Genomic DNA, 21,905 nt, shown 5'->3' with positions numbered 1-21,905 from the left:
ACTTGTAACATGAAATGCTGATGTGCCACATGGGATGGAGTTGTTGATTTGGTTGTTCCTCACACCCCAATTCTAGAAGCTGGGTACCAGCTTTGTGAGCATCTTTCAGAGCACCAGGATACCGTGGCTGGTGTATCTGATTACACGTGGTGCATCAGGGAGTGTTTGTCCATAAGGCAGCATTTGGCAGCCCCAACAGTTACTCAAGGGTTCCTCCGAGGCCACAGCTCACAGGCTGTCCTTGACTACTTGTGTGGGCAGGAAAAGGAAGATTTCCAGGGCAATGTGTCCTATGGCTGGGGAGGGTGTGGTTTGTGTAAGTAGTAAATCTAAAGTTACTGTAGAGATGGTGGGTTTGGTTGGATTTTTTTTATTAACAATGTGGCAAGCACTGGCCAGCTGATGCGGATGATTTTGGGACAGCCCCAGTGGGATATAGGTTTCCTCTTTAATACCTGTCTCAGCCCCTGTGTGCTTTTGGTATGTCTCTGCTTTTAAGCAGCACAGTCCAGCTGATGAAGTAGGTCATGGATAGAATTTATATGAAGGTAGCAAAATGCTGCTTTTTTTTTTTTTTTTTTTAATGCTGCTTTTGAAATTCAACCCATCTGCCTCCACTGGAGAAGCCAAACGCATTCTGGTTGAGAGTATCTTTTCCCCATGGACATGTGTGGGCAGGAGCTGGCATAGAGACATGTTCAACCCCTGCCCTCTTAGTTTTTTCATGCTAACCTAACTGCTGGCTCTCAGGGTGGCACAGCTGTACCCAGAAGAAAAAAAGACTGCTTCGGTGAAGGTGCTCCTCCCCCATGACTGACTTCTGCTTTCTTTGTGCTCCAGGGGATGTTGCAGTGGCTCTGGAAAAGCCCACGCTCCCAGCTTCCCTGGGTGAAAGTGCCTGGTCAGTGGTGACTGAGACTCCAGATTGTTAAATATTCACCTAACAGAGAAAACGTTTCCCCAGATGAGTGATAGTGCTGAAACGGAGATGTCCCTCTCCTTGTTTTGTGGCTGCAGGGTCAGTTGTGGCAGACGAGCTTCTTGCTGGGCTCTGCACGCCCAGCCGGGAGAAGCGATCAGCCTGCAGCATTACAGCAACTGTTTGCATACAAACCGTCAACTGCCCCGTAAACTTCTATACAAAAGAAGACAAGCAGGGAGAATGGTCCTCCAGGGAGATGCTTGAAACAATAAAATCCTCTTTTGAATCATCTCAGGGCAGAGAGAAAGCAGGGATTATTAAATGGCTTTTTATAGATCTTGAGAACTAGCCAGATCCCAAGGCTTGGCTGTTTCAGCTAAAGGCTTAAAATTAGCCTGCGTGAACTGGGGTCAGGCAGCTGAGGCACCTGAGCTCTCCGCATGTTTATTCTTGGGAGAGAGGCTGCCTGCGCTGTGTCACTGTGCTGCTGCCTTTTGCCATGTAGGGACAGTGATGGGCAGCAGCCAAAGTCTGTCCATGCCACTTTGGGCAGGCAGCCAGTGGTCCCAGCCTGGGGGTGGTGCTTTGTGTTCCACCTGCATGGGGCAGAGCACAGGTAACCGCACTGCCCGTGCCCAGAGGTGCTGGTCAGTCACCTGTGCTGATTCTGTGGGCTCTTGAGTCCCTTTCTCCTTGCTTATCACAGCAGATCTGCAGAAACAGGGACTCACGTGTTTTTATGACCACACTCAGCTGGTGGCCTGGGCAGGCACTGTGTTCTTCTGCCTCCCATTGCATGTGCTGTCCATCTGCTTGGTTGTTCAGTGTGTCATCCAGAAACAGAAACGCTGTGCTGTGCATGGCCTCATTATTGCTATCTCTATCCCCAGGTAAAACAGACCATGTCATTTCAGAGCCTGGACGTGCTGCCCTCATTTGGGACCTCATGGGGCAAGCACGGCACACGTGCTCTGGCCGAGCCGGCACCATGCAGGAGCACAGCTCCTGTTGCCTCTCAGAATTTTATTGTGAAACATCATTGCAAACCTTATCATGCTTGGTCTGGTTGCTTCCCCACATCCCCTGCTGCTGGAGTCAGGGAAGCACTTTAGAGTTTCAGCTTCCTGTTTGTCTGGAGGTAGTTGCAGACTTTGTGCTGACAAACCTGAAAACACAACCAAAAGGAATCAAGGGAGCTCCAGATCAAACGTGATGACCCTGCTCCCACCAGGGCCTCGGGTTGCTGCTGCAAAATAACCTGTTGTGAGGTAGCGCAGGAAACAAGGTGCAAAGAGGCAGCCTGCAGCCTCCATGGTCAAAAAAGCAAATCCAGTGCATTGTGTTTTATGTTTAGCTGCTGCTGTAGCTCCCCCGAGGGCTCTGAGTTGCAGGGGTATGACCTGTCCCCCCTGCTTCTGACCCCTGGGGGTGCCCAGTCCCTGTGGTCAGGCTAGTCCTGGCCACTGAGGTGACTAGTGCAGGGCCAAGCGTTACGCTGCTCTTCATGATACGGGAGAGGCCGCTTACTAGTAAAAGGTTTGCAAGTCCTGCAAAGGGTAACTGCTTCCCCTTCCTTACCAGCTAAATCTGGTTTCTCCCCCATCTGCTAAACCTGGGTGATACAGGCTGTGGGTTGCAGGGCTGAGGGATGGGAGGGCAGACAGGTGGTGGGGATCCAGCTGGAGAGAGGAGGGGAGATGAGAATATCTCTTCACACCTGTACGAAGAATTGACATTTGATTGTCTTTGTTCTGCAGGAAAAATAAGAGTCAATGCTGAATGGCTGGTGGCCATTTTCTGCACAGCCCTGAACAGCAGCACGTGGCAGAGCCCGCCTCACCAGAAAGCACTGAAATTACTCAGTGACCTCTCTTTTCCTGAATGCTACCTCATCTGCACAGAGCAGAAAACTTCCTACCCATGGTTTGTGTGCAAGAGTTTTGTCAGCAAAGATTTTGCCTCTTCTGTGACTCAAGGAGTAAGTAAAGGACTGAATGCTGAAATTACTGCTTGTTCGGGCTTCCTCTTTGCTCTGAAGCTTGCCTCATCCCACAGCTGAATCATGAGCTGTCTTGGTGGGTTGGAAGCTGCTGAATTGTGTTGTTGCCCTTAGGGCCACATACCTGCCAGGGAAGATGGCCTTAGATGATGTATCAGCAGTAAAAGACCTGGACTATCATTTCCAAGTTATTTTGTTCCTAGTTCCTGTTTGGTTATTCATCAGGGTTGTCTGAAGCTACTGATCAGGACTGGGGCATTGAAAAAAAAAAATCCTGTGGGAATATCTAGAGAGGACAGCTCAGGTAATGAACTTACAGTAGTTCATGGACTGGAATACTGAGGATGTTAAGTCAGGGGAACATTGCTTGAGGGAAAGGACTCCTGCTTGTGCAAGACTGTCCTAGAGCCATTAGGCTCAGTTTTGCTCTGCATGGCAGAGTAATGCCTGGAACACTGTAGATTCGAGTCTCTCAGTCTGATAGTTTCTCAAAGATGCAAGAGACTTGTAGACAGACATTGAAGAAAACCATCATTTGTTTAAATTATTAGCAAGCTGCTTCAGGCTGTTATTGCCCAAAAATGTTTCCACTTGTTTTCTCTTCCCAGAAGCTTCCCCTGATTTGACCTGACAGCAGCACAACTGAGAGAGCCAGCTGCTAGGAAAGAGTGAGCTTGTCTGGTACCATCTACTATACCAGGCATCCTTTGGAGACTGACCTACAAAGCAACGTAGGCTGATCAGCACCAAGTCATCTCTTACTTCAGCTGTAGTGGAGCCTGGCGTGATGCTGGATGACAAGTCTCCATTCTCTACAGCTGCTTCCACCATTTTCTCGGAAATCCCAGAGGACACTGCTGACTATGGTTCTAAATCCTTCTAAACTCTAATAAAGCTCACGGCAGAACACTTTGCCAAGATCTCATCCCAGACCCCTCACAGGACTGAGGGGTACAAAAATTAGCACTGTTCGCTCTTGGACTCTTTAGAATATTCCAGCCAATAACCCTGTGTGCACATTTGCTCGTACAAGTTTCACTCTTAGACTGCTCAGCAAACTTGCTTCCTGCTGGCTGCCTGAGTCTTGCTTTATTTTGGTCTGAATTTGCATATTGCGTAGTTATCTCGGCCTACGAACTGCTTTGGTTTCACTGGTTTTCAATAGAAAACTGAATTACAAAACCAAATTACAGTTCTTATGTAGTGGCTACAGCTTTGGTGTAAATAACTAAACAGGACTGGGCCCAGTCATCTTTTTTTTTACTTCCATGGGGAATCTTGAGGAAACTGTTGATGCCAGACAAAATAGTAATGATTTAGTATTTGGTCAGGAGCCCTTTTTCTGTTGAGCCAGGCTTTAATCAGCACTTACTCATACTTCCTTGCTGGTGTTAATACAGCCCACCACCACGATCACAGACAACGTGCTACTTCTTTCAAGGAAAAAGGAGGTAACTGAATATTGTCTCCAAATCCACTAGTTCAGCTGACACTGTCCTGTTACACTTCCTGCCATCATCTATCAAGTGTTTCACTACTGTTTACTATGATAAACCACTGCCTGGTTTTGCTTCACAGGAAATAATTTCTGCGGTGAGACCAGGGATTAATAGTGCATGTTGTAACTAGGCCCCTCACCTAATTACGATCGCCAACAGCAGCTGGCACCACACCTGTATACCAGTTATTGTATATGCCGTTTATCCTACATCTGGGCTTTACAGTCTGCCCGGTCTGCAGGCACAAAAGCCTGGGAGAAATCTATTCATGTGAGCTGCCAGGAAATTGTTATCAATCACTGGTCATCAAAATACATCTGTGATTGGTTTTTGGTCTTTTTAATCAACTGTGAAGCAGAAGTGAAAGACAGGCAGTGGTAGAGTCTGATTTATAGCTTCTGTTTCACTTCGTTCCTGGAAGCAAATGAAGGACTTGCGTAAAAGAGCCAGTGTGGGGATGTGTTTGCTGTCATAAAATGGCTAACTTGTATAACTGGGAGAAGGCGGAACCATACCTCCCTGGGCAAACTGTGAGGTTATATTCTGTGGTCCCTGCTGGGCTTCTTACAAAGGTGGAAGTGCAGCGTGAGTCTGTAATCCTGCCTCTGGGTGCCCTGTGATACAGGGAGAGCATCTGCTTCTACCCCGGTCTGGGCTCATTGCAAAGGAGGAACTGTAGTATAGGGCTCCAGTCCTGCTTCTCAGATAAACTGTGAGAAAGTGAAGATATCTGCTTTCCTTCCTGATCAGAACTTTCACTCCAGGAAGAGACCCATGTCTCTGTACAGGAGGGCAATGGATCTGTTGAAGAGGCTCCTCAATGCCCAGCCGCTTTCTCACGTGTCTTGAAATCTGAAATACAAGACAAAATACCAGATTTTCTCATTTCACAGGGCAACAGCTAATACCATTCATTCTGTGTCAGAGCAGCAGGAAGAAGAACTGAATTTTAGAATTTTAGAATGGTTTCACACTTGAAGTTGTAACTCCAGAGGGATTTGAACCCATGAGCCCCGTGTGACATTGTAAAAGCAGAGCAGACCGCTCATTGTCCAGATTTACTGTGGGGGGTGGCATCACATCTGATCTTTTGATGGCGCAAATAGCTCTGTTTTCGTCTTTGCAATTACAGAACAAACAAGTTATGGGTGAATGAGCTGGAGTCTGCTCTGTCTAATACAAAAATATTGCTGTTTGCTAAGTGATATTGTCAACAACAGTCTATACATAGAAGAAGTGTAAAAACTAATTAAACCAGTAAGCCACATTGCTCATTAAGAAATTGATGGGTGACTGGCTGTCTGAGCCAGCTGGACCTGGAACTGTTAGTGAACAGTGCCTTGCCATTATTTTTGAAGTCACTTCTGAGAATGTGACCTTCTGATTTGACTGAAGCTTTGAAATACAATTCACAAGGTTTTACTAATCTTTCATAGAATCATAGAATTGTTTAGGTTGGAAAAGACCTTTAAGATCACAGCATTTGCTCAAAACCTTCCCCCAGCTTTGGCTTGACTCTGAAGAGCAATACCCTACCTACTTTGTGTGATATCAAAAGTGCACCGGACTAGTATCTTCAGCTGGTTTGGTATTTAAAATACCAGTAAGTGGAATTAAAACCAGCAGTAACTTCACTTGTCCATGCTGTGTAGCTTCCACATAATTCACTGTGTAGTTCTCTGCCGAACTGCCATTACCCCTAAATGCAAAAACTTTCTGTCTCACTGAGCTGATGCTATCACTTTTTTTTCCATAGTAACTATCTCGGTTTTGACTGGGCACAGCCTTCCATTGATATTTCTTGTTGGGAAGCTGATGGACCCAGGACTGTGGCCTTAACTTTGCACCTGCTCTAGTACACACTTCCTGAAAGACTCAAAGGGCCACATCCTGCTCAGAGCTCTCCATGCTTGGATTCCATCAGAGTAAAGCTCTCCAAAACACAAGTAACTAGCAGGATAGGGCATGATCTTCAAGAACATCTAGGTTCCACTGAAGTCTGTGAGATGTTCCCAATTCACTTGCAAGCTTTGGAAAACATTACAGAGACAGTGTCATTTCCAAGCTTGCTGCAGTATGCTGGCCATCACTTATCCTAGCTCTGAGGAATTTTGGTTTCTACAGGAGGAAGAATGGGTTACAGTTGATATCTCTAACTTGTGGCTTAGCGTTTCTCAGCAGTTAAACGACCGCCATACAGAATCCCTATGTCCCAATGTGAGGGTGAGGCTTACAAAGCCTATAAAATTCTTGCCATCTTCGGTAAGTGCAAATGACTGTAAAGGCTGTACCTGGCAGTGCTCTGGAATGGCTGCTGTCTCAAAAACTAAGTGTTGCAATTTGATGCCTTCTCTTCCAACCAGCAGGCAAAGTTGTGGCACTAGTCAATGTTTTCGGTGGCATATTTCATTTCAAGCAAACAGTTAAGATTGTGCAACCAGAGAGAACTGCGGTGAAATTGCTTTTCGTTGCTCCAGAATAAAACAAACAGCGTTCATACTCTAGTCATTGAAGCATAAAGATTTTTCTCTCTTCCTGGTTATTTGAACTTCTACCTTGTGTCCTCTAGGGAAAGCAATTTTAAATTATGATTCAAACTAAACAGCTCAGCTCCGTAAATAGCAGACCCGAGTCCCTCTGTGGTTTCCATTAGGGAGGGGAAGGAGAGCAATGAAATTTAACTTGCTTATTTTCTGAACTTTCAGGAAGCTTTGGAAGGCCTGACTGTAGCCCCGAACGTCAGTCTAGTTAGCTTAACCATCTTTGTTAAAGAAAAGATGTAGGTTTGAAAAGAAAATGACCAAACAGTTACATGCTTATAAAATGAGGAAGAGACAGATGCTGTGTTCAGCAAAGCATAAAACAAGGAAGTAATGAAGAGTTGCCATTCTGCTGCTTGAGATCAGTGGCTCAATTGCTGCAGGTTAAATCTGATGAGATTGTTAGAAGTTCTACAAATCAGTGAGTGGAAAATTGCTGAAAAAAAATTCTGAGAGATATGTAAGAAAAGTGCATCTACCTTGCTATGCAATTTTGTGGGGCAAGAAGAGCACATAGGCTTAAAGAAAAGCTAAGCACTTCTGATGCACTTATGGTGTCCCAGAGAGGAAGCCTGAGATCTCCAGCCAGCTAAGGATTAATACCTGGAAAGACTCAAGAAATCTGTTTGGCTGAACCAATGTAGTTGCCCAGTTTCAGGCTCACTCTTTGAGCAAACCACCTGCTCGGGCGGGCAGGCCGTAGCCCAGCTATGCTTGCAGGCAGCGAGGGTCCGAGCAGGGCTCCGAGGGGCTGAGGAGCAGCTCACAGGGGTGATGCCGGTGATGCCGCCGGCCCTGAAGCACCCCTGGGCAGGGAAGCGGAGGGAAAGGCGGGGGGGGGGCTGTCGCCCTCAGCCGCTGTGTCCCCCACCGCTCACACGCACTGCCACACACACCCAGAGTTCAGGGGCTGCGGCGAGGGAAGGGGCTTCGCGCCCAGGCCGGCTGCCCCGCACCTCGTACTGGGGGAAGCCAAGCTGCACCCTGCCACCCACCCTGCCACCCACCCTGCCACCGCCGCGGCGCCCCAGGCCAGGAAGGGGCAGGCAGACCACGGCCCTACCCCGAGCAAGGGCTGCGGACCGGCCCCCCTCTCCCGGCTAAGGGCTCGGGCTGCGGCCCCCCCGGCAAGGGTTGCGGGCCCCCGCCAAGGGCTGCGGCCCCCCGGCCGCCCCCAGCCCCGGGTCCAGGGCCACCGTCCCCAGCCCGCCACGGCAACGCGTTCTTCCGGGCCCCGTTCCCATGGCAACCGCGGCTCGCTGGAGGTGCACCCCCTTATCCCTTCCGCCGCCCCTCCGCGCGCACGGCCCACGGGGCGGCCGGCGGCTCTGCGGGGCTCGCTTTTGATTGGCTGCGCTGCCCGGAGGGGGAGGCTGAGGGATGAGCGCCGAGGCGCTGCCCTCTCCCTTCAGCCTGGCTCGCCCGCTCGGCTGTCGCTGCCCCCCCACCCCCCACCCGCCCAGCTCGGGTGTTTCCGCCGCCGCCGCCCGCAGCGCTTCGGACCCGCTCGGCTCTTTCCGCCGCGGCGGGCTGCCCGCCTTCGGCTCCCCGCGCGCCGGCCGCCCGCTCAGCCCTGCCCATGTCGGACGTGCTGGCCGCCGCCGCCGGCTCCCGCTCCGAGCCCCCGGCCGCCGGGGTGGCGGGCGGCGGCCCCGCGCCCCACGTCCCCTCAGGTACGGGCTCGCCAGGGGAAGGGGTAGCCGGGCTGGCCGCGGCGGTCACGGGGGCGGCGAGCGCTTGCAGCCGGGCCGGGGTCCCTGAGGCGAGGCGGGCGGGCGGGCAGCGCCCCGCGGGCCGTGAGGCGACCGGCCGGGGGGCGCCGGTGTCAGCGCTGGCCTTGGGGCGGGGGGCGGGTTGCCTCGCCGCGGCGGGTTTCCTCCTTTCTCCCGGAGAAGCCTTAATTCCACGGTGGCGGTTTGCATCGGTAGAAATCCGGCGGCCCTTGCGAAGAGGAGCATCGCCAGTGAGACCTCGGCTGCGTTCGCTTAGCGGGTGGGTGGGCGGCTGGGGGGAGGGACAGGCTGCCCCACATGGGTGACAATCTGTGAAACAAACCCTGTGACCTCTTGCGTATGGCATTTGAGCCTGTGCAGGTGAAGAGAAGGGCCTGGAGACTGAATTGTCTGCTTTGGGACGGTATATACCACAGTCGGTATAGGAGGGGCCGTTCTTAGAGGTTTAAGGTTGTTTTAAAGGGGTACGCCCGGGCATACCCCTCTGCAGCCGGGTGCTTGCCTCACCTGGAGCTGCAGCAACAGTTCCCACTGTTTCTTTCCCTGCAGCAGAAGGATTGATGGTGAGCCAGGATGCTTTCCCTGGTGGAAGAGGCCCCATCTAGCTGGGAGCCGGACAGCCCCTGCCATGCAGGCTCTGCCATGGGCTGGGAGCCTGGTGCTGTCTACCCGTGGGCTGGAGCTGCCTCCCAGCTGTGAACAGACTCCCTGAAACGGCCAGCAGCTGTAAGGCCCTGTCATCAGAGAGCTGCCAAAGCTGGAACTTGTCCCTGCCCGGTTTGCTGCCTTAATGTGATCAGACAGCTGGGCTGTGGGGCATATACCGCAGCTGTATGGGGACAGAGCTTTCCCGGAGTTCAGGAGATGTGGGGGAGACCAGGAGCCATCTTTATAGACAGTCCTTTTAGCAGTGACCTAGGAATTTCCATCTCGTCAGTGCCCTGTGGGAACCGCTGCATGATTGCTTTTTCCAGGGCTTCAAATTCAGCTCAGTTTGACAGGAAGAAATTTGGCCTTGTTCTGTCCTTTTAAAGCTAGGGTTGGTGGTTCCTGAACGAACACTGCTTCTGAGAGTGGTTCTGCACCAAAAACATACATGGGGTTTTGTTCTCTCTTTCCTAGGAGTGAGATGATTAAAAATCATCTGTATAGCACCTTGCAGGATACAGCTCATAACATGAAAAACGGGTTGGCACAGCTCTTCCTTTCACAGCCATGTGACCTTGTCAACGTTTGAGCGCTGGCTGTAGTTTTTCCTCCTGTCTGTGCATTCTAAAGACTGACATTTATTTCACCTTCTGTCTGTATATTCTGTTTGTTGTTAGAAAATGAAGACTCGGCCCAAAAGACAGAGTCTGCAGATCACCTGGTTGATTCTTTGGAGTCCAGTACTTCACAGAGTGGGTAGGAAAATCTTTTTGTGTATTGTGCCCCACATGCATGACAATCTGTTTCACCCCTGTGACCTCTTCCATAAGGCAGTTGATCCTGTGCAGGTGAAGAGAAGGGACTGGAGACCGAATTGTCTACTTTGGGACAGTATATACCAGAATCAGTATAGGAGGGACTGTTCTTACAGGTTAAGGTTGTTTTAAAGGTTATGAAATGCTGATGTGTAGTTCATGGTTCAGTTATTCAAATCATGGAATCATTCAGCTTGGAAGGAGCTCTGCAAGGTTTTGTAGTCCATTGTAAGAGCCAATAAACCTTCAGCAGGAAATTTTCTCTATCCTGTCTGAAGGATACTTTAATAATTAAGCATTCCGACTGTCTATAATTCTGGTGAAAGATGAGCAAGAAAACACCTTTTACTGTTTTATTGACAGTGTTTGGGGTTTTTTCTTCACCCCTGGTTTTCTGTGTCACTCCTTCATTAACGCTGCTGTTTGACGTATTATCAGTTGTTTGACTTGTTATTATCTGTTGGGCATGTGGTGTTTGTGGCAGAGTCATTGCATTGGTTACAAGCGCTAGTAACCATATGCAGTGGAGTTTCATTTGCTGTCATACATTTGTTCCACAGGGTACAGTTTCAGAAATGTGTGAGTTAATTACATGAGACAGTAGATAAACCACAACCTCATTGAAAAAGAGAGGAAGAAAATTCCAGCAAAAAACCGAACAAACTACCCTACTTACTAAACCAGCAGTCTGATGCCATTTTGGATTGATGTTAATGACATCTGTATTGGCCTCCTCGTCTCCAAATGTGTTCTTTCATCTGTTTATTATGTCCTCTAACTTTTTTCAAAGAGATTAATGTAGTCTGTAAGCAAAATGGCCAAAGTAGATGCTGGATACTTGTAGGTATTACCTGATAAATTTGTCTAAGCTAGATCTCCTTTGTAATGGATGGGGGATGGTCCAAAAGGGTTGTGTGAGGAGGAATCTGCTGAACTCTGTCTCTGTAAATCTGCTTATAAAGCTTGTGTAGCCCTTCCTAATTTTTCAGTGAGACTTTTGGCCTTCAGTGGTGTCTGGAGGAAAAATTTCCCAAGCTGTTAGCTCCTATGTTGATGGAGAGCCTTTTGAGCACATGTGCACACCTGTAGTAGCAAGTGACCAAATAACCCTTGTAAGTGTGTTCATGTAACTGCTAAGCTAAAAAGGAAATGGGCTGGAAAGCAATGGCATAGAAGTCCAAATTTGTCCTGGGCTGCCAGTGAAATTGTTACAGATCACTGTTGTCTGCTCCAAGTGCCCCTTATTTTTTTATATTGCCCATCTGCTGCCATTTTGTGTATCCTGGTATTCAGCCCATTTGAGTTATTCTTACAGACCTTCTGGCCTATCATGACATTTTTAGGAAAAGAAATCACACTACTGAGAGAATTTAAGTAAGAAATGGCTTTATTTCTTGTTAAAATCTGTACGCCCATAGGAACAAAGATTTGGAAACGAAAGCTTCATGTGCCCTGTTCTAGTCTTTATGGATGTAGCAGTTGGGCTGTGTATGGGTTTTTTAAATGATTTTTTTAAACTATTCCACACTATGCTGTTTTCCATTACTGCTGTGTTCTCGTGTTTCATATCCTTTAGACCAAAGCACTTGACGTCAGGTTTATAGTGCTGTGAGAAGGCTTTGCTTTTTCTAAAGGCCAGCTGTTTCTGTTCTTACTAGAGACTAGGTTGCTTCTCCTGGAAGTTTCACCAAGTATCTGAGAGAGAGTATGATAGAGGAGACTCTTCTGGCATCCATCTGAGTTCATTTGGGATGATAACTCTTGCCAGCTATAGACAATATGCAGCATTTTAAAATAAAATTTAGAAGAAAACCCTCAACAGAAAATGAATGCCAAAGATGGTTCCTTTCTTGCCCATTCTCTTCCTGCTACGTGCCTTTCTTCTTGCTCTGACATGTCCGTTTCCTCTTGTCACAGTGCAGTACTTGGACCTCTTTGCTATTATTGTGCTGCCGTTGTGTGTCTTGTGGCTTGCTTGTCTGTGCAGCGTATTTGAATATGGCAGAGATGCATGTGGGTGCTCCCTGTACCTCTTGGAACTGCCAACAGGAAAGGCATAATGGGCCACTTAAATAGAGGGCGTTTTCAGGATGGCTGTCAAAACTGTCTTGAAACCTTTCACTGATCCAGTTGACCTCTGATGGACTATGCAGATGTCATGTAGTAGCTGGCGTAACATAAGTTGTCCTTTCTTGAGCAGAAAAGTTGATACTGATTTCTGTGTTTAGTACACGGTTGGTGAGCTAGCATGCTGTGGGGTGGGTGTACTGTATTACTGCTGTCTAAAGGATGCTGAATACAGTGTATCTGACTGAAGTTTCTTCCTCTGGCTCACGTGGAAGATAGCTGCATGGAGATGAGAGCAGGACTGGAGTGCAAAGGGCTTTGTGCAGTCGGCAGGTGCTGACCACAAAAGCTTGTTCCCTTCAGTCCATTTGAATTTGAGTTTCAGAGCAGAGTGATTCCTTTGCTGGCTGTGCCCTGGGTGCAAGTGCTGAACTGTAGTGCTCTCTTCCTCCAAAAGGCCGCAGGTTGGGTCATCTGTGAATGCAGGTGTGAGAAAGGATTTGAAGGAAGACGCTGATGCTTCGGAGGACCAGGAAGTGGCCAAACTAGAAGAGAAGCTGCCTGACCAAATCCAGCCCCTCAAAGAGGTAGGTGGGTGTTTCTTATGTCTGAAAGCAAGGACAGAGGTGCAGCAATAGTTCTCCCACCCTGCTGGTGTGCTTATGGCTATGGCACTGAGACTTTAATGGTTAAGACAAAAGTAGTATTAACATACATTCGGTTGTATTTTTTTTCTATACATTAGTGGGAGGTAAATGTTATCGGTCAGATTTGCAAAATCCATCTTGTGTCTTTGGCTAGTCCTTGCCTCCTTGCAGTTTTTGGCTCGCCAAAGCTTCAAGGTTGTTCTCACATTCTGCTTCTTGTCTGGGGCTTCGGGGAATTCCCTTCCTGCAGATTTATGGAAGAGGGAATGGAAAGTGACTCTACTGTCTTGTTTCTCTTGGTGAGCAGCCAGTTTGTTTGCATTACAGATACAGTTGGGGAAAACCTGTGCAAATGGCACCCAGCTCAGGAGCTGTGAGTTTGCATGTATGAGATGGCTGGCCCTAGTGAACCGGATAGACTTTAACTAGGATGCAGCGAACGACTGTTTGGTTGTGTCTGTATTCTAGATGCATGCAGAGCTGAAAAGCTCTCCATAGAGAGTTAGTGTCTTGGGAATCCTTTCCAAGAGTAGTCTGCTAAATCTGTAAGGCTGTTGCTTTGTTGAGAGGTGACAATTAACTGAGGCAGATGCAAAGATGTGCCTGCCCAGGGACTCCTGGGGAGGCCAAGGGGCGTGTAATTTGTGAGACCAACACAGCATTTGACTTCAAAGTTCATGACTTCAGTGCTGGGGGGGAACAATGTAGAGAGATATCTCGGAGCCATCCAGTTCTTTTTAACTAATAGAAGCTTCTGCAGAGTCTGACTTGGCTTCAGAAAGATGCCTGAATTACTAATGAGTTGTTTTAAATCCAGCTGGGGACTCTTTTACTAGAATGGCCTTTGTGACAATGTTTCTTTTGTGCTTTGTGCAGGAAGCTCCTGTTCGGATAACCAGCTATCATGTACCTCAAGGAGCAGGGGATATAGTCATGATTCAATCAGATCACACTGGTGCTGTGGATATCCTTTCAGCTGAGCTGGAGACTGCAGACCTCCTTGGGGAACAGAGGAAAGGTGAGTCCTGAGAGGAAAACACTTGTTGGGGCCACTCTTTAAGTGCCTGTCCTGGCTAGAGAAGAGCAAAGGCTGTCCCAGAGACACACTGCTCATTCCTGCTGGAAATGTGGGCTCCTGGCTAGCGAGCGGGGAAAACTTGATATCCAAGGTTTTTGGGAGCAGGCTCCAGAATGCCAAAGCCTTGTCAGAAATAGCTTCACTGTTTTTAGAGAACAGTTTGTCAGTAGTGAAAAGTCAGGTGACCCCACAGTCTCTTCCCTTGTCTCAGCTCAGCCTCCCCCTTTGGCTCCACCCACCATGTGGACCACTGAGAAGACAAAGGAATTCAAAGCCAAGATGGGAAAGGAGAAGAATGGTCGGATGGTGGTGAAGCGAGGCGAGGTGGTGACAGTCCGTGTGCCAACCCATCCTGATGGGAAATACATTTGCTGGGAGTTTGCTACAGATGACTACGACATTGGGTTTGGAGTTTATTTTGACTGGACCACCGTTACTAGCACTGCCATTACTGTTCAGGTCAGCGAATCCAGTGATGAGGAGGATGAAGAGGAGGAGGAGGAAATTGAAGGTTAGTGCAGAGCCTGTAAGGGTTAATTTGTGGTGCCTGTTGCCATGCTGCTGAGTGTCTGTCAGATGCTGTAACTCCCATCTACTTTGTTTACTCAGCCCACTTGTTATCTCTGCAGCCTTTTGGTTTCTCAGTTTGGTTTCTCTGTTAGGGTGTGATGAGAAAGCATTTAGCCCTTCCTGCTTCAGCATATGTCAACGGCTGTCTTTCTCCAAGAGTATTCTTAAAATTGAACACATTGAAAAATTAAACCCGAATTCACTTGTTCAACTTATAGCTGATAAAATTTAGGGTCTGAAATTTTAACTTGACTGTTCTTCTTAGCCTCTCAGACTGAGAAATTTCTGATGGTGAGTAGGAGCAAAAAGGTTTTCTGGGGCTTTTATTTGGTTGTGTTGTTTGGTGTGTGTCTCTCCCTCCCGTCCCAGTACCTCAGTAGCTTTTGCTGAGTGCATTTAGGAGGATTGCTACCTGTGTCTTTATACTTGTGAAACACACAGTTATGTTCCCTGTTCTGTGACTTCAGTGTATGTATGACCAGTGTAGTGGGGGGTTGGTGTCTGAAATTAATTTTGCAGGTTCTCCAAAGAGGGGCAGGTTCCTGTATGAGGAATCCTCTTGAACAAGTAAATTGAGGATGTAAACACAGTGAGGTTATAGCTAAGAGCTTTCCCATATTTCTTTTCCTTCAAGTCTTCATCACTGGACCGCTGTTGTTTGTATGAAAACAGTGAGGTATCTAAAAGGTAAGGCCAGGGAGAATAGTCCAGGCTGGCAGGCCAGTGGCTGCTGTCACATCCGTATTCCCAAGAGAACTGGTTCTTGGCATGTCCTTTGTCATGATAAAGAAAGCTGGACTTTGGGTGTTATTTGCAGAAAGGTCAGAGCAGATGCCATGGGTAATGCTGTCATAGTTAGCCTTCCATATATCTACGTGCCCCTGCTGCTTTCTGGTCTTGTTGATCTTTTTCTAGACTACCTAGTGCTTAACCGGCTCTGGCCTTGTCTCCTCTCTTCCTTTTAGGACTTGCCCCTGTTGGTGATGTGGAAAGGGGCTCCAAAAGCTATCTGCGGAACCGCTATGGAGAGATCATGCCCGTGTATCGCAGGAACAGCCATCGGGAGGTGCAGGCAGGCAGCCATGAGTACCCAGGCGAGGGCATCTACCTGCTGAAATTTGATAACTCGTACTCTCTCCTCCGCAATAAGACTCTGTTCTTTCATGTCTATTACACTAGCTGAAGAAAAGGGAAGGGGCAGGGACGGCAGGAAGGTAATGGTGAGTGTAGCAGGCTGCCACCCAGCCCTAATACCGCCTGATGGGCACTGCTGTGTGACAGAACCAAAGCACAATTCTGCCGGCTCTTCTTCAGACACTAACTGGTTTCTCCCCACACCCTCCTTCCCCGCTGTCCCAGTGGAGAAGCGTAGCTGTGACTGCCTGGTTGTCCACAGGCAGCTGCTCTTTCTGTAAAACTTTGGGAGGTCTGCTCTGTATGGGCATCGGGCTGGGCCGTCATGTCACAGCTGGTAAATGCCCAGAGGCCAGGTTCAGGTGGTCGTGTTTTTGATCTGGTGCGCTGATACAAAATGAAGTGAAAATATTCTTGATCTGTTACTGTTTTGTGATTAACTTTTCCAGTTCTCCTGCTGCATCTGCATCACTAGAGGGCAGCTGTCAGCTGCAATGAGCCAAAAGCACAGCTGGCTTGTCACCTAACCACTGATAATCTCATCACCTACCACCACTACGTGTCACCAGCAGCCAGTGCTTCTTTCAGCCGTGTCGGTGGGGTGTGCGTGCGGCTGGCCAGCGCAGCCCGTGCTGCAGTGGCTAGGCCATGCGCCCCAAATGACAGTCACAGCATGTGTTTGAACAGGGGGTGGGGGGAGGGTGCACGCCTAGAAGTCCATAAGAAGGTGTTCCTACAGATTCAGAATTGGATTTTATATCTGCTGACTGCAGGAATATGTAGATGATTAAAACCTCGGTGACCACCAGAACTTTTTTCTGTAATCCAGATGAGAAGCAGAAGAAATCACTGCTGCACTGAATAAGCAGAAAAAGGTTGGAATACAACCAATAAATATACAGGAAATATTTCATAGTAGCAGCATGGTGGTTCACTGGTGTTGCTGCCAGCTGGGTAATACCATATGTAGCAAGGAAAAGGCTCCCCAGAGAAGTGTAGCTTGTCAGCTGCTGTTGTTAGAAAAGAACACCTCTGCTCGGGAACTCGAAAAGTGTGGGATTTAATCAATTCTTTCTGTGAACCAGAATCAGCAAGGCCATTGCTAACCCTGACCACATGGTAAAGGATGCACTTCCTTGGCATGTTTTGGTGGCTATTTGATGGCATCAGTAATCACCTTCTGCTCAAGTGCCAGCAGAGTTGAACAAGGATTAAGTTAATCCTTCAGAGATTAATTATAAAACATGTTTATCTGTAACTGTTGTTTATTTTAATACTTCTAACTTCAAGTCATTCTCTTTTCTAAGAATACTGCTGTATTTACATTTTGATACCTCTTTGCAGAGACAGAATGGCTGTTTGCATGGTGATTCTAGTAGAGTTCTGAGTTTTATTTTTAAATCCTCCAGGTAAAGCACCTCTACTCGGTCCATTCCTTCCATTGAGAAGGAATGATGAACAAAATTATTTTGGGGTAGTTAAAGCCAAAGATTTCACTCTCATAGGAGGGCTGCATATTTTCTATTAAAGGTATATAGTAATGCCATGCAACTTGCTCCATATTCAAGCTGCTCTTTTAACTATCTCTGCTTGCTTGCTCACTGTCCCAGAGCACTTAGTAGGCCAAAACAGTAAGGGAGCAAGCAGCCAGTCTACAGTAGAGCAGCCTGAGCTGGGAGCAGGACAAGTGGAAATGCAAAGAACACTGGTTGGGAGCACTGGCTTTCTGGGTGAGCGGGGAGGGAGCAGAGTCGGTCAGGGTAAGGAGCGGAGTTGCTGCTTTGAGCCCTGAGATCAGGAGAAAACAGCTGCCTTTCTCGAGAGAGTGAGCACACATGGACCGGGCAGGGGGGAAACTACAAAGCTGCCTTATTCAAGCCAAGCAGGGCAACCACAGGACAGCCTTGCAGGGAGACAGAACAGTAGGGCTTGGTATCTGTCAGAGTAAGAATTTCTTTCATTTAGCAGTTTGGGGAGGATTATTCCTTCCTTTAGTCTTTCTTGGGAGAGATGGAGTACTGTCCTGTGGCCTTTGTACAACACTCGAATCAGGCCTGAGCAACTTGGGCAAGGTGCTCTCCTTTTTCCCCCATCCTTTGTCTATCAAGTTCATAGACACTAAATGGAAGAAGGTAGAAAAGACACTTCAGTCTGACCGCAACGTCAGCATTGCCCCACTCTATGACTGCATTTGGTCTTTTGCTGTGAGATCTGCAGAACCCTATGTGCCCTTGCTGGTTAATGTGTGATACGCTATCTGGCACCTACTCCACTTTCTAATTAGGTTTTATTTATGATGAAGGGAACTTTGACCTGTATATACATTAGATATTCCAGAACTATTGATCCTCAGTTGCACAGCTTATTGCAGGCTAGTGGATTATCTCCACTAAGAAAATGTTTCCCTTATAGTGGCCTCCCTATTGCTAACTCGCAGCTCCATCCCACTTCTGTCTGTTGCTCGTATTAGGGTTTGAAATACATTTGTTTTTTCATGTTGTAAGAAGTTAATAAGGCCTGCCTCACAACCAATTTTGATTACTCACTGACACATAAATAGTATGCACCAGTTTTCAAGCCACTGGTTAACGTAAGTGGTACTGTAGGTGGTAGTCCTACTGCTCAGTTCTAGCTTTCTGAAGTGTGGACCAACCTTTAACAAGGCTCAGGTCATCTGTTTGGAGCTGTGCCTGTCTCCTAGTCTCATTGACCTAAGCGCAACAGCAGCATTAAAATGGTATGTCATACCAAGGGGCACGTGCCTGGTCTCCAAATGCAGTGTGCCCATCGATGAGCCTGCTGCAGTAGAACTGAAAGCGTTTGGTGTGTGTTACTTCACTGTATAAGTTTCCCAAAAGTAGTGTCTCTTATGAACGCAAGGTAGTTTTAGGCACAGAATATTTTATCTGCAGGAAACAGAAGCTTCACAGTTGTACAGGATAATTTATCTTCTTGTTTATTTTTTTTAATATCCACATTACATCAGTATGTTGTTTCTCAGGTATTCAGATAACATTCATTATCTAAGTGACAACTTCCTTTGGAAGGATATATAGTCTTTATTAATTTTCTGATAAATCCAGTAGCTCAGTTGTGTGGCTAGTGATTAACAGCAGCCATACCCATTCAAAATCAAACCCACAGCTGGTCCAAAGAAGTAATCTTATTTCTTGTGTGTCCTTTCTTTCAGTTTGGTGTGTCTCCTGGATTTGTATCCAATCCTGCTATCTGGCCGAGGCAGCAATAGAAACCCTTCTTATTTTAATTGGAAACCTTTGGAACTAGACCTTGGTTCTAGAAAGAAACTTCAGAGAGAGAAATTAATCCTCAAGAAAGTAAAATTTCTTTGTTGTTTCTGTGGAAGGAAGATTTCAGATAGGGTTTTTTAAATGTGTTTCTTCTCTCTGTAAGTTGTGTCTAGAGATTCAAAAAGCTAAATCAAGGAAGAAGCTTATTTTGCATTTTGAGTTTGCTTTTGTGAAAGCACAAAATTGTTTTCAATTTTGTTTGAATATAATTTAGATCTAGAAATAAGATTTACATGTTCAGCCAGAGGTATAAGACAGTTCTGTAGTGCAGGACTTGCATAAAAATTAGCTTGTGTAATTCTTTATTTATAATAATGATAACAATCTGTTGGGCAGAGGTTTTTTATGTCAAAGAAGGTCATAAGCTTTCCATAAGTTCCCCCACCCTTTTAGGCGTAATGTAGCAGCAGGAGTTTAAAATGTTTGTGTTTTACAGAGGACAGTTAAAATTGTTGAAATCAGGGACCACTCGTACTGATTTAGTTTACTCACAAACTCTTTGGAGGCCTGTAATATGGATTCTTGTGAAAGGTTATTGGTGTCAGACACAGGTGAGTTGCAAATTAATGCTTGGGACCCATTTAATAGTTACGCAGATTATTGGTAATGAGCCATTTACACGAACGGGTTAGAAGAAAATGCCTGAGAGTAAAAGCTTAGTTGTCTGACTTCAGGTGCTGAGAAGAAAGTGGAGTTACTATGCAACTGAGTCTAAAAGGCAGCCACATGCCCTTCCTTTTGGCTCTACCCTGCGCGCTTGTCTCCTTGTAACTGTGTGTGCATGTATCCTTCACCTGTGGCCTGCAGTGGGTCAGTTACTGTGGTGCTGGACCTGGTGAGGTGGGTTAGAGGTGAACCTTGTCTAGTTGCTGAAAGGCTTATTCTTGTGGGGAATTAGGGTAGAGAATGAATCCCTAAATGAGTTCACTTTTATCCCCACTGCCTGTACCCTTCCTTGTCTTACTACCCCTACTAAAGCCACTCTATATAGACTATTTATCACAAGGTGCCTTAGGAACAAGGAGCATGTCTGAAATAAGAGCCATAGATGTCATTAATCCAAGGGATTCCTCCTTGTTTCTCTGCCCATTTGGGTAGAGGGGAGGCAGTTCCTAATGTTAGGCAAGGAGAAGCCCCTGTAGGCTGTTACTGGAAATTCAAGCTGTTTGTTAGACTGCCTTGTTGCTGTAAGATGAATAGTGGAATAGTGTTTTGAGTTTCCTGGTGCCATAAGATCTTTTTGCCTTTTAAAATCATATGCTGCTGTCAGATATCAAGGAGGGGACTATTTTTGGCATGCTGATGCTAAACTTGAGGACCAGAGGAACACTAGGTAGGCACAGAAGAGCACTCCATTCATAATTTTCTCTAAAAAGAGTATCTGAATCCCGCATTGTGAGTGGTGTGCACTCACGTGTATGGAGGCTGGATAAGAGACCAGATAAGAGAAGTGGTGTTTGGTGGGGTTTTTTTGTAAGAGAAGTTTTTTTTTGTCTACAAGTCTAAAAGAAGACGACTTTCTCCTTTTCTCATATCTGGGAAAATATTGGATGTGACAGTGTCATGTAGATGGTTGAGAATATCTCAACTGGTATAATGAAAAACTGGGAACCGATTAGGTTAAATACATTGGCTAATTAGACTGTGAAAGAGGCCAGGAGTTTAGCAGGAGTCGAAGTGCAAAGTCATTTATCTAAATAAGTTGATTTGCAGTAAATACCAACTAAATAAAGTTTTAGAAAGTACATATTAAAATACATTTTGCTAGGAGGAGAATTTTCTGCTCATGTTCCACATTTGCCTCCAAAGGGTCTCTGGCAACTTAGTCTGAAACACTGGTACTGTTGCAGCTGAAGACACATCAGGCTGGGTGGACGGTGGGTGTGACTCCCCTTGGCTTTTCTGTATTCTGTTCTGGATTTTATGTATTGCTTTCTCAGAAGCATCATAGAAGAAATGTACCCTTTATCAGGCAGGGAGAGAGGAGGAATTTTGTGATCCATCTGTGAGGGTTATCTGGTTTAAGCCCATCTGGACTGGTGAGTCAAGTCCCTTAGGCAAGAAGCTGGATATTAACCATGAATCAGAATCATTTAGGTTGGAAAAGACCTTTGAGGTCATCAAGTCCGACTGTTAACCCCAGACTGCCAAGTCTGCCACTAAACCATGTCCCTAAGCACCCCGCATTACACATTTTTTTAAATGCCTCCAGGGATGGTGATTCCACCACCCCCCTGGGCAGCCTGTTCCAGTGACTAACCACCCTTGAGTGAAGAAAGCTCAGCGAAGCTCAGAGCTATGGAGGCTTTGCCAAGTAATGACCTTGAAGTTTCAGAGCTGCGTTTGGAAATTATAAATAGCTGGAGATGATCTCCCTGCAACCTCCAGGAGGCCCTGGAGACTGTCTGCTCTCAACTCACCGCTCCAGCTGCTAGCATAGTCTTTCAATGGGGAGCATCTTGTAGCTGGTTGTACCTGTTTCAGACCTATATTCTTGTGAACTGTGGTTGGTGGTTGTCTGTCAGTCCTTATCTAGGTGATGTGAATATCTTTGATGTCCTGTGATTTCAAAATAGAGTTGTCGGTGCCAACCGTTTGCCTTTCACGTCCTCCCAAGATACGAGTTTTAAATGGAGGAGAGGATATTTTAACAGAATGTGGCACTGAACCTCTTGCCGAAGGGCACGTATGAGGACTGCATTTATAGTGTGCTTGCATTCCTTCTATGCTTGGTTTGTATTGTTTATATTTGATGTGTTGTGGCTGGTTTGTAATAGTATATTGGAACTTGCTCCCTTTAAATAAACTTTTCACTATGCAACCAAGACCTTTGTCTTCTGTTTAAAGCAAGTGTGTGTCTTGATATGGAACACTGAACTACAGACTTTCCAACAAAACAAGAATGCAATTAAACTTAGTTTTACGAGCGAAGAAGAGACAAATAC

At 46.8% G+C, this 21,905-nt stretch overlaps 2 protein-coding genes across 2 annotated transcripts; both read left to right on the top strand.

Moving 5' to 3' along the window:
- The first annotated feature begins 1,522 nt into the window (after positions 1–1,522).
- On the top strand, positions 1,523–7,039 carry NOXRED1 (NADP dependent oxidoreductase domain containing 1). Its single transcript, XM_055717028.1, is given in 5 exon segments — positions 1,523–1,538; positions 1,605–1,812; positions 2,372–2,478; positions 2,569–2,900; positions 3,571–7,039. Coding segments are annotated over 5 exon segments (897 nt in total). The 3' UTR covers positions 3,805–7,039.
- A 1,362-nt stretch (positions 7,040–8,401) lies between these two features.
- On the top strand, positions 8,402–21,781 carry TMED8 (transmembrane p24 trafficking protein family member 8). Its single transcript, XM_055716642.1, has 6 exons — positions 8,402–8,633; positions 10,019–10,097; positions 12,681–12,810; positions 13,747–13,888; positions 14,160–14,459; positions 15,484–21,781. The coding sequence occupies exons 1-6, from the start codon at positions 8,540–8,542 to the stop codon at positions 15,699–15,701; spliced, it is 963 nt and encodes a 320-aa protein (XP_055572617.1). The 5' UTR covers positions 8,402–8,539; the 3' UTR covers positions 15,702–21,781.
- The last annotated feature ends 124 nt before the right edge of the window (positions 21,782–21,905 follow it).

This window comes from Falco cherrug, chromosome 7 (genome assembly GCF_023634085.1).
Source record: "Falco cherrug isolate bFalChe1 chromosome 7, bFalChe1.pri, whole genome shotgun sequence".
Taxonomy (NCBI): Eukaryota; Metazoa; Chordata; class Aves; order Falconiformes; family Falconidae; genus Falco; species Falco cherrug.
Note: the sequence above shows the minus strand (reverse complement) of the source record. Positions and strands in the feature narration are given on the sequence as shown.